The sequence below is a fragment of the Nannobrachium achirus genome (assembly GCF_963921795.1).
Source record: "Nannobrachium achirus genome assembly, chromosome: 9".
Taxonomy (NCBI): Eukaryota; Metazoa; Chordata; class Actinopteri; order Myctophiformes; family Myctophidae; genus Nannobrachium; species Nannobrachium achirus.
In genome coordinates this window covers 22,851,590-22,863,714 of record NC_137818.1, presented here as the reverse complement: position 1 = coordinate 22,863,714, position 12,125 = coordinate 22,851,590, and the positions used below count along the sequence as shown (strand labels likewise).

The following is a 12,125-nucleotide window of genomic DNA, read 5'->3' as shown; positions in this document are numbered from 1 at the left end:
CAGAACCTTCGTTAAAAACCCCAGGACAAAAATCCACTCATCCTAGACAATTTACCCTCCTGGGCCCCAAACTGTGGAATAAACTCCCTGTTGCACTTGAAACAACAGATTCACTCCCTAGCTTCCGCCGTGGACTGAAGACTCACCTCTTCAGACTCCACCTAAACCCACAGCACTACTGTAACACTCCCCTTCCCTTGATGACCACACATGAATCTAGCATTTTTAGGTTTTAGACGTTTTTTTACCGATTAGGTGCGTGGTCTACCTATGTTATTTTGTTTTTCTAGATTGATATGCATTTGTTGTATTGTTGTTGATGTACTGACATATTATCTTGCTTATTATATCGATGCTATTACCTGCTTATTGTAAATTGCTTTGGATTAAAATCTTAAAATATGAGTTAATATTTTTATGATGTCATTGTGGGAATGCGCAATTATAAGCCAATCAAATTAATTGACTGTACTTAAGACTACTTACTGTACTGGTCAGCTGTTGTTGGGGGGAGAGGGGCAGATTACACTGTGACATGAGTTTCAAACTATTTCAGACCGTTTTCATTGGCATTCTCACAATGACATCATAAACATATTAACTCATTAATATTTTAAGACTACTTTTTAAAGTGACAGTACCCCTTTAGGTGAATACTCTGTACAAGTAAAAGTCCGGATTTCAACTTGAGTAAAAATACAAAAGTATTGGCATCAAAATGTACTTAAAGTACTCATTATCCCATTATGTAGTAGGAGATGTAGTGCAGTAGAAGTAAAGGTACTGAAATACTCCAGTAAAGTAAAAGTACCTCAAACTGTACTTGAGCACAGTACTTAAGTAAATGTACTTAGTTACTTTACACCACTGACATTAAAGCAATACGTTTGCCATAGCATCGCTAACAGATGTTCACAACAATCACTTCATCGACCGGGCCTATGTTAAACCAATGAGAACAACCAATGTTAGCAAACGCACGCAACGTTTCGCTAACCCCAAAACAATGACAGAACACGGTTCGCTCACACGCGCCCTCTACAGTAGAGGCAGATACAAACAATGCACAGCTTGCTTATTATTGTTAGCTACATTGTTATTACGCCGTTCTGGCACAAGCGCATACGCGCAATTGGCGACAACGTATCAACTACGCAACAACACGCATGTATGTATTTGTTATAACGACTATCTATCCGTATTGGTCTGACCATTACACGCGTGCATTGTCGAAATCATTTAAAAGATCACTCGCAAAAATGAGCCACTGGTCTTACCTCCTCCATTCTTCTTTTTCAGGGCATTTAAAATGAACGCGATGGGAAGGGCCAGAGCTGTAGACCCGCGAGACGTCAGCCAATGGGTTTTGGTTTCTGTCGCGTGCTGACAGTGGCCGTCGGTGGGCGGTCTCCGTGCGCCGTTGTAACATGACACCTCCAGGCCCGGGCGTCCTCCATGTTGTTAAATGTTCTCATTGCGAAATTTCGGGAAACGGCGACAAAAAAACTAAAAGAAAAGAAAAAAGACGTCGCCCATGCAGACCTGTAATCAATCATTTTTTTAACTGAACAACGTTATGTCACTAATTTACGTGGTGTAGTAGCGGTAAAACAGGCCAAGCAGCCGTTGGCCAAAGAATGCTTCATTTATACTTAGTCGTACTGTGGTGTTGCTCGGCGAAAATAGCAGATCTACACAATCTACGACATTTGTCATTGTCAATATAGGCCTATAACCAAAATGACAGACTAGCCTACAACGGTCAGTCAGAGTCCGACTGTGACCGGTCCGCTATACGTGTCCCGTCTGATAATAAAACAGCAATCTGGGAACCCATAGTCCTGAGCGAACAGCAACAGCGCTCCAATGTTAATACAAATTTCGAACTCAACTATTGTTAGTAAGCTCAAAGGGTGCGGTGGGCCCGGGGGGATGGGGTCCGTCCATTTCCCTGCGGTAGGCCTAAACGCAGTTTAACCTACCGCACTAAAATGGCGGCCAGCAGCTTGAACAATGCGTTACGTTAACACACAACACCATGGTTTAGATTCAGTTGAATGTGACAAGTCATTCACATTTCTTGATAGCCTGCACATCACATAACAAAATAAACGTGCTTAAACGAACGAAGCGAACGCCCATCGGCATTCAGATAAATATTTCGTTTGCTGTTCGAAGCAACGTAGGCTACGCTAGATTAGAAGAGCCAACCCCTGCCAATCTCCTCAAGTAAACTACATAACAGAGTATTTCTACATTGCAGTACTAGTAGCCTATTGATACTTTTACTTTTATGTAACATTTTTATTCCAGACTTTTACTTGTAGGCCTATACTGAGTATTTTATATTGCAGTATTATTGTGGCCATATATTATAACGCTCGTTATAATTTACAAAATAGAAGCATAGTCCTCTACGAGCGTTATAATTTATGTCTACTTTTATTTAATTAAAAAATGTGGGTAGGCCTAGTAAGCTACACAGAATAAATCATAACAAAGTTGTGCTTTATTGTTACATCTTCTGTAGTCTACAGGTAGGCCTACATAAGTGCAAAACTTATTTTGGTTTGGCTTCTTTCAGAAAATGCAGCAGCAGTTCTTGAAAACATCAGGTTCTCCTCTCCGAATCCAGAGCCATCTCGAGGCTTTTTCAGCTGCTTCGGTGCTGTTCCTGATGGCCAGGGTAGGCCTACATATAATAGGGCTTTGTGGAGTGAGTGCCCCACAAATCCGCTTCTGCCAACTTCGATGGGCATACACCTTGCCTTCCAGCCTTGTGCACGACAGTCGATGACCAGGTGTTCGTATTTGGTCCTCTTCCTTTCATGGGCCTCCCCCAAGCGGTCCTCCCATGGCACTGTCAGCTCCATGATTATGATGTTCTTTGTGCTTCTGCATGGCCTCAGGGTGGAGTGGACAATGAGGTCTACAGAGAGCTGCCAGTCCTGGGCAGTTGCCAGGATCCCTGCTGGTGCCTTCTTATGACCTGCCTTTGGCTGAACTCCTGCTTTGACAAAAGTGATTGTGGAGGTGGCGTTGCACACTCGGCTACAGCTGCTGATACCTTTGCTGATGGCTTCTGCATTCGGCTTCACCACCTTTGGGTTGTTCGAGTCTCTGTACATCAGCGCCTCTCTTGTCCGTGTCACCTTGAACTCCTCTTCCAAAGACTTCAGGGGCAACCAGAGCTTTTTGGTGTTTCCATAGATTGAACTTAGACCTTCCTCTCCAGGGTCTCCACTGTGGAGATGGGGACCTCGTACACAAGTAACGGTCAGAGTATCCTTGGCAATATACCATGCTGGTATATCCACACTTTGAACTTGCCCAGGAGGCCAGATGCTCTAAGCCAGCTGCCCAGTTCCTGGCAGGTTGCCTCGACAGATGAGTCTTTGAGGCTTCTGTCAAGCTCTTCACAGTCTTCTCTGAGACTGATGGTATCACTGACCCTTCGATGTTGAAACGGAACCTGTCCGTGTCATTACCTTGCCCTTCTATACCTCTAGAGATCTGGATTAAGCCTGGTTTGAATCCCATTCGAGCCCAGCGGTTGAGTCTTTCCAGCCCTTGGAGGATCCACCTGCATCCTGGCATGGACTCTGTGGTGACTGTCAGGTCATCCATGAAAGCCCTGATTGGGGGATGGCGCGTCCCTGATTGGGTCCGGGGGCCCTGGCACTCTGGTTCCGCAGACTTCACAATCATGTTCATTGCCAGTGCGAACAAGGTCACAGAGATGGTGCAGCCTGTGATTATCCCCACCTCCAACTTGTGCCACTCTGATGTTACTTCTCCCGCTGTGACTCTTATCCTGAACTGGTTGTAATAATCCAGGATCAGATCTGCAACGTGGTGTGGCACATGATGTTTGGTCATGGTGGTCTAGATCAATTTGTGTGGGATGGAGCCATATGCATTGGCTAGGTCTAACCACAGCACAGTGAGGTCTCCCTTGTTCTCTCTGGCTTCCCGGATGAGCTGTGTCACCACTCCAGAGTGTTCCAGACACCCCAGCACTCCTGAGATCCCTCCCTTTTGCACTGACGTTTATATGTAGTTGCCAGCTGCCTTGCTACTATGTTGAAGAAGATCTTTCCTTCCACGCTCAGCACTGAGATTATGCTGAACTGGTCGTTCTTCTTGCAATCCTTCTCTTTAGGGATCCAGACACCTTCAGCGAATCTCCACAGCTGAGCCACCTTCCTTCTCCTACATACGACCCTAAGCATCTTCCAGAGTCACTTGAGTAGCAATGGACAGTTCTTGTAGACCTTCTACGGGACAACACTTGGTCCAGGGGCTGAGCTAGCTCTTGCCTTCTTCACAACCTCCTGGACCTCTTTAGTGGCTCCCTCGTGTCAAAATCCTTGGTAGGAGGTGGTGGTTCTACAAGGATATTGCACTGGCCCAGATCTTCCTGTCTGCAAGGGTCACTGTAGGTGTTGTGGAGATGCAGGTCTATTTCCTCCTTGGAGCAGCCCAAGGTTCCCATCCATTTTCTGCACCAGCAGCTGTTTGGTGAAGCCAAAGGGGTTGTCTATGAATGAAGCACACTTCCGACAGATCCCCATCCCCCCACCACACACCCGTTGAACTTACTAACAATAGTTGAGTTCTACACATAGTATTAAAATTAGAGGCTTTTTGCTCAGGACCATACGTTTTATTATCAGACTTTCGTACTTAAAGTGCGAAAGTAAAAGTAAATCCATGTTTCAAACATTTTTTTAAGTAACACATATAGCGGACACAGTCGGGCTCTGGCCCACTGATCCTCACTGGCTTCCTTGTGCTGCTTCTTGAGGGACTTCAATTCCTGTCAGATTTTGTGTATCTCCACAGCCCTTCGGTTCATGGCATAGGGTGTCCGAGCTGGTCTCTTGTCCTCTGCACCAAACCTCTCCAGGGCCAGAGCAGGGGTTGACCTTAAGGCTTGTCCTGTTGTCTGGGACAAGTATTAAATCCTTCAGGATGAGCCCATTAAAAATGTTCTTGTCTGTTGGACAAGTGGCTCTTGGTTTCACTTTTTCTGTGACGCTCCTAGCAGCTCTGTGCTGTATGCAGACTATGGACTGGTGAGACTATGGAGTGGAGGGTGGAGTGAGCAAGGGGGGTCGTTTGCAGTGCTTTTGTCATTTATTCTATTTCAATGTCTGACTCCTTATGCATGAATTTAAGAAGAAAAAATTACAATGAAATGTAAATTTTGTATCCGGACAAGTGACTTCTTTGCCCAGACAAGTGAATGGGAAATGTACTTGTCCAGGAGACAAGTGCCTCAGAACGTTAATGTCAAGCCCTGTAGAGTAATGATGATGGTCGGCATTGCCTGCAGCCTTCGATCCACATCTCCCTTTACAGATGCTTCAAGCACCTTATCGACGTCCACGTCAAACTGCTCCCAAACTGTCAGCTTGATTCGAACCTTCGCCCGGGGCAGAATTGGGGGAACAGGTAATGCGACACGGAGGCTCTGGGCTCTGAGGGTTTTTCCCGGCCCGGCTCCTGTGTCTCATCAGATGTGGTATATGTGGCCACGGCTGTTTTTGCAGATTTTCCCACATCTGCATACTGCGGTCGTAATCGTTTGTCCGTCATTTGTTGGTCGGTATCCTTGGATCCGTCAGATTGGAGTGCTCATCCTCCCCCTCTCGGGCTCCCCTGGAGGTATTTTTCCATGAGCCGATCTGTAGCTTTATGAAGGGTTCCCTCCTCTCGGAGGAAGCGGTTTGGGCTGCGGACCCTCCCCGCCCCAGTTGCCCTCTGACCGTTCCATTATAAATACCATTTATTTTGCATTGTGTTTATTTTCTGCATAGTAGGCCTACTGCTTTACCATTTAATGTTATACAAGTTAAAAAAGGACCCCAATTGAAACAATCCCAAAAGCTTTCTTGAGGTGTTTATCCTTTTAGTTGACCGTGTACCAGTGAACTGTAATGTCACGAAACTGTACCTTTTCCTATGCAAACTTCTAATAAAGTCTTCAATCAATCAATCAATGCTGTCACGATAACTTCATGACCTGAAATAGAATAACAAAGTAAACGAGTCCAAAGTCCAAAGAAATGTTGGTGGAACTGTAACATGTTCTGCAGGGACTGTGATAATAACCCACACCTCCATTCATTGCCTGGCTCCAGCCCATAGACCCACCCACTCTCTGAGCGGACTGGTTCTCTTGGTCTGGTGTTGTCATATGACGCTGAAGTTTCTTTGGTTTCTTCTGTACCAAACCAATGAAATCAATGCAATTCGTAGGAGGGGGTGGGTCTAACGAGAGAGCAAATCAGCAGAAACAGAAAATCAACAGAAACAGTGGAAGGAGGGGGAACTCAGCCAGAGCTCTTAATTGCTCCTTTTGAACTTCTAAGGGGTTGTGAACTGCGGTAATTGATTGAGCCATACAAGTGTCAATAGCTCGTTAGTGATCTCTCTAATCAATGAAACATCAAAGACAACAATCTGTTTGATGCCTGTCATGGAGGGGGAGGGGGGAATGTTTTTGTGTACACACAAGTCAAACACAACCCTCCCACCAGATCTCTTGTGATTGGGAATTTCAAATTTCAAATCCCCTCCCCTTTGAAATCTCTTACAATGTCAGACTCAAGCTCTAGCGCTGAGTCTGAAATCAGGCTACTCCATTCAGAGACTAGAAGTCCCAATGCCAGGAAAGTGCCTTAGACCACTGGGCCATCCTGACCACAAAACATGGCATGGCCTACGAAGATATCTCATGATCATAATCAAAATGTCTTTGCATAAATAGTCTTAATATTTCATGTGGAAGAGTAAAAATAAAAAGTAAAGTTTAATAGGAGGTGGTGTGACAAAGGCATGCTTTTATTCAGTTATTATAGCTATCATCATACAACAAACTTAAAACGCTCTCTTCTAGGAACTCAAGATGCTTTACAAAACAAAACAACTTTATTAAAGGAAAATGAAGTTGACAAAATTTTAATAAAATAAGTGTTCTAAAATAGGCTTCTAAAAGGTGTATTTTTCGGGTGGGTTTAAAATAATGAATGTAAGACTATTGCCCCTGATGTTAAGCCCCAGTCTCTCTTACATAGTATCCTGGCTACACATACAAATAATCAGAATCTTAATCTGAATCAACTCTTCGAATACCCGTCTTTCCTTTCTCAGAATTTTGACCACTTTCTATATGACATATTACACCGAGATCTTTAGGGCAATTGCATTTTACTGTACTTGATTACCTTTTAAATCCTGAATCTTATTTTTTTTAAACTAGCACATTTAAAACAAATAACAGATGTATTTATCAGCCAAGCTTTTTTATTGAGTAAAAATTATATACAACAGGCTAGCTAGTACACAAACATTCAAACAGTTTTCTTTTCTTCTACCAAACGATTCACAATAACTACAAAAACATATTCTGTTCTTAAGGAATAACTGTTGCACCTTATAAAAATGACAAAGGAAAAAAATGTGATACTGATAAAATGTAGGAAGCAAAAATGAAAAAAGTGAAAACGCATACTAAACATGAATAGCACAATAGCCTACATAGTATGCATACTCAGTAAGTTCCACATCTACTAAGAACAGCACAGTCAGCACAGTGTACAAAAACCTACTGATTACAATATTCACTCTAGGAAGTTACAAAATGTCATGCCAGCAGCTCTTGCATCGTGTTAGAATCTACGCACATGATGTCAACATAAAACATCTGAGAGGCCACACAGCTACAACAAGCACACAAAAATAAACAATTTAGAATCAGACTTAAATCTCTTCCTTATAGTGATGCTAGACTCAGAATTCACATTCCTCTAGAGATGACTCTGTGAAAGTGTCCAGATTGTATACTGTAGTTCAGCACAACAAAACGGATTTGTCCAAAGACTTTGTTCTCTCAAATGTTTTTAGGATAATAATAACAAATGTCTTTTGCTGCATTATAAACAGTTGTGCACTTTGCAATAAAAAACAACAAACCACCAAGAACTAATCTTGGTGAAATGAGAGCTAAAACAATTGTAAACATTTCTACCAATACAGTACACAAGTATAAAACTGTTCCAGTGATAAAAAATATAGCCTATACAAAAGGCATAAAAGAGTAAAAAGCTACAGAAATATTTTCACAGAACAAGGAAATACTACAGAGGTGCCCCATTGTTTGAGGTAATAATGCCCACTTAGTTTTGGTGACTGCCAATAGAATGCAACTCTTCCAGTTATGAAACAAATTAAAAGTAGTCAAAGTAGTCACAACAAATGTTTTGTGTCAACCTGTGTCTCCCATGGAATTATTTGGAAATAATGTGTGAATTTAAAACATAATGATAATAAAACTCACTGTGGTAACCAAGACTAACAAGACTGGATTCTTGTTTAATGCAGGGTGCTCCACTGTGTTCAATGACAGGGAACAGTAGTGTCTCCTTTGTACAGTATACAAAAATACACATATTTATGTCTGATAAAAAAATACTATTCTAAAAACACATCTATAGTAGGATAAACATGATCACACTTTAGCTCAGTTGCCTGGAATGTCTGAGAAAGACTTAAATCTAGTTCTTAGAATATTTCTTGCATTGACTGGTTTCAAGTATTTGTACAGTATGTAGTCATTTGGGAAAGGGACATGTCACTCTGGCATTATGAAAATAGAACTAAAAGTGTCAAAATTTGTATCTGATATACAAAACTTCTTTATAAAGTCTTTGATAAAATGCTTTTCTTTTTTGTGTGAAAAATATCTCAGCATGAAAATAAAACATCAAAAGATAAGTAAAAAAAAAAGGAAAATAATTTGTGTTTACAAAACCAAAATTATATGAATATGAAACCATCTAAATATAGCTTTCACTTTGGTTCAAAAAGGCTTTAGAACAAACAACAAACACTTTTCTTCAGTTTGACAAGCTTTGGGCCCTTTTCCCTCTCTGTCAGACAACTACAGTAGCAAATGGAAAACTAAGGGAGTCAAGCATACTCAGTACAGCCGTATGCCTGACTTCTACTATGCTGCTGCTCGGTGCTGTCTATTCACAGGCATAGTAGTCTTTGAGCGGTGCAAACAGGTGCCTGATAACAGGGACACTCCAGGACCGACCCAGCAGCTTCTGTCTGGCCCCACGACCCATGTTGGACACGTCTGTGTAGTGGACCGGGAAGCCAAAGATCCTACAGGAGGAAGGGAAACAATCCATATCATGCCTATTATTTATGACTAGGGAGTGACTCACAATTTTGTTTATTCATGCCCCTCCCCTAGATCTACATATCATTTATTTTCTCCAATAACTGCAGAAGAATGCAGGACCCTCCCTCCACCACAGATAACCATGTTTTATTGCATTCCACCAATGGTAGCATGGACTATACTGGTACAATAATTAATTCAAAGGAGTGCACAAATAAAGCTTCTATTGTAGTGCACCTACCAAAACAAGTACTTTTGCCATTTGCAGTTAGCCTACGTCTATGCACATAAGGTCAGATGTCACATGACCCAAGCCGACGCTCATGTCTACGTGGTCACTGCAAGAATAACTTAAGGCCTTAAAGGAGTAGTTCACCCCCAAAATGACTTTTGTTCTATTGATTACTCACGCCATGGAGACTTGAGTTCAATAATATTTTTAGTTTTTTGTCTCATTCCTAAGACAAAAATGTGATAACAATAAATTTACCCCCATTCGTTCCGGATGAGGACCCGTTTCGAAAAGGGTCCCCATCCGGAATGAATGGGGGTAAATTTACTCAAATCAAATTTTTGTCTTAGGAATGTGACAAAAACCAAAAAATATTATTGAACTCTACTCTCCATGGCATGAGTAATCAATAGAATTTTGTTTTGGGGGTGAACTACTCCTTAAAGTCTGTGCTTTGTGTGTCCTCCTCACCTCTCCAGTTCAGTACACCAGAGTATGTCCTCCTTCCCGTTCATCATGACAGGGAAGTGCTGGTCCTTCCCCTGTTTGATGGAGTTGGAGCGAGTGGTGATGGTACGCACCTTCCCAAACTACACCACAGACACAGAGACAGACAGACATAGTGACATACAGACAGAGAGAGATATAAAGTCAAGTTCACATGTCCAAACTTGGTCAGAAATGTTTGGTCTAGGGATGGCCAAATGGAGAAATCTTCGTAACCGGTTACCGGTTACATTATGTGTTCAAAATGCACTATTTTACAGATAAAATAAATAAATAAAAAACACCAGTTTTTCCCCATAATAAAATGCCATATTTACACATTAAAAACAGTACAACTAGGAGGAACAAGAATACAATTTTTTTTTTTGCAAAGAAACAGTAGGATTGAATTAATCATGTCAATAATGTGACACGGCTGCCTTTCAATGCTGCTGTTACAGCATTGAGAGGCTCGCACGTTGCTTCAAATAGATCGACTCTTTCCCCCCGCTCCTCTGAGTTTGTTGTGTAGAGCAATAACTTCCAATGAATCGTATGACTTTTGAAATGGTTGAAACATCGGCTAAGAAACGTGGTGTCCATTTCATTCATTTTCTTCTCTCTCACCCGGGTTTTGTCTGTGCTGAAGCGATCATTGCGACTTTGTGAGCTTTGTGTTATTTTGACAAAGCCTACTCTGTAACCAAGACGTCTGATTTAACGTTCCACTCATCAACATGCAGTTGTTACTCATGTAACATGCAGTATGCAGTAATTATAAAGTTGTGTTTTGAGCTCTTCTTAAACGGGATTCAATTCGACGGGTGACGGGGGTCTGTTTTGTAAAATCCAGAGGATTTGTTTCCTGATGAGGTCAGCATGTCGCAGACTCGCAGTTGCATGCATGCATGGATGTTACACAGACATTGGTGTACAGGGTTTACACAGAAATGTGTGACCGCAGTGCGTATAGTTGCATGGTTGATGTTGCATAGACATTGGTGTCTGGGGCTTTTGGTGTGACACGTGGGTTGATTTTTATTACATTTTTTTATCTGTCATTTTTTAACGGTTAAACGGTAACTGTTGGGGAGCGTATCGATATTGCGACATAGCATCTGTTCGACGGTTCATTCTTTCGACACGGGTGAATGTTAACCTGGTGAAAAGCTAACCTGCCGACGCGGGTGAATGTTAACCTCTATGCCTAAACCTAACCCAAACCCTAACCTCAGTAGCCGTGACACGGGTGAGTAGCTAACCTGCCGCCGATCATAGTCGAAAGAATGACTCGTCGAAAGAGCGAGATTCTTTCACCCAAAAACACCCATAAAGGAGTTTAAAAGCACATTGAACCTTGAAAAAAAAAAAGATAAAAAATAAACGAAACATTATTTTGGGTGGAGTGGCACTTCAATACACTTCAATGCCTCTTTCAGGCTGGTACTTACTTTGGCAACTCTGCCATGGTCCAGACAGTCTTGTAGCTCCAGCTTGTCCATCCCTGATGCACACAGAGGCCTGGAACAGACAAGTATAAATATAGCATGTAATACATGTAGTTTTTATTGTTTCATACAAATTATGGGTGGAAACATCATGGCAATCTGGGCCATTATATTTTGAGATACTGTGTGTGCGTGCAAGTGGACATTTCTGCCTAAGGGTAGCGCCAGAGTTAAGGCCAGATGAGGTCACTAGGCCAACCTCCAGGTAGCATCCATGCGCGCTGCTCAGCGAGTATCATGGCAACCAGCCCATTAGATTTTAACAGACTAGGTGGGTGGAGGAAAGGTTTGTAAATCTGTTGACGGTACTCATGTAGAGACCCGTTATTATAGAAGCTGTTGTGTACCTGTTCATGCCAGGCAGGTTCCCCCAGAAGTAGCGTGCTCGATGGGCTGCAGATACCTCAATGGCGTCGATCATCACTGGATTACACTGGATCAATGAACATGACACGTTACAAATGAGAGACATATTGTACATAACCATGTGTTGCCCTGTCTATTATGTATGTAATTACAAACTCTTTGGCTACCAACCTAAACGTGATCCATTCCAGATTAAATGTCCAAATCGTAGCATGAATATTTATTGCTCTTCAAGCTGATTCACGTAATTGAAGACTAGTATTTCTGTCAATGTGTGAACTTTTGGCTGCATCATGGCAGTGCTACAACGATAGTATACATGAGACAATTATATAAG

General features: G+C 42.2%; 2 protein-coding genes across 2 annotated transcripts in view; both read right to left on the bottom strand.

Moving 5' to 3' along the window:
• LOC308290717 (uncharacterized protein) overlaps positions 1 to 3,879 on the bottom strand; it is a gene marked incomplete at its 5' end in the record, with an annotated part of 28,903 nt that extends 25,024 nt beyond the window's left edge. The window contains 2 exons of the mRNA XM_080732627.1: positions 2,769 to 3,243; positions 3,452 to 3,879. Of these exons, the coding sequence (XP_080588753.1) occupies positions 2,769 to 3,243; positions 3,452 to 3,879 (903 nt within the window). The remainder of the gene's footprint in view (positions 1 to 2,768; positions 3,244 to 3,451) is intronic.
• A 3,508-nt stretch (positions 3,880 to 7,387) lies between these two features.
• The window catches only part of dnmt3bb.1 (DNA (cytosine-5-)-methyltransferase 3 beta, duplicate b.1), a 55,811-nt gene continuing 51,073 nt past the window's right edge, over positions 7,388 to 12,125 (bottom strand). Inside the window, exons 18-21 of the mRNA XM_080733019.1 lie at positions 11,770 to 11,855; positions 11,366 to 11,435; positions 9,900 to 10,018; positions 7,388 to 9,177 (exon numbers count right to left, since the gene is read on the bottom strand). Coding sequence (XP_080589145.1) covers positions 9,036 to 9,177; positions 9,900 to 10,018; positions 11,366 to 11,435; positions 11,770 to 11,855 — 417 coding nt within the window. The 3' untranslated portion in view covers positions 7,388 to 9,035. The remainder of the gene's footprint in view (positions 9,178 to 9,899; positions 10,019 to 11,365; positions 11,436 to 11,769; positions 11,856 to 12,125) is intronic.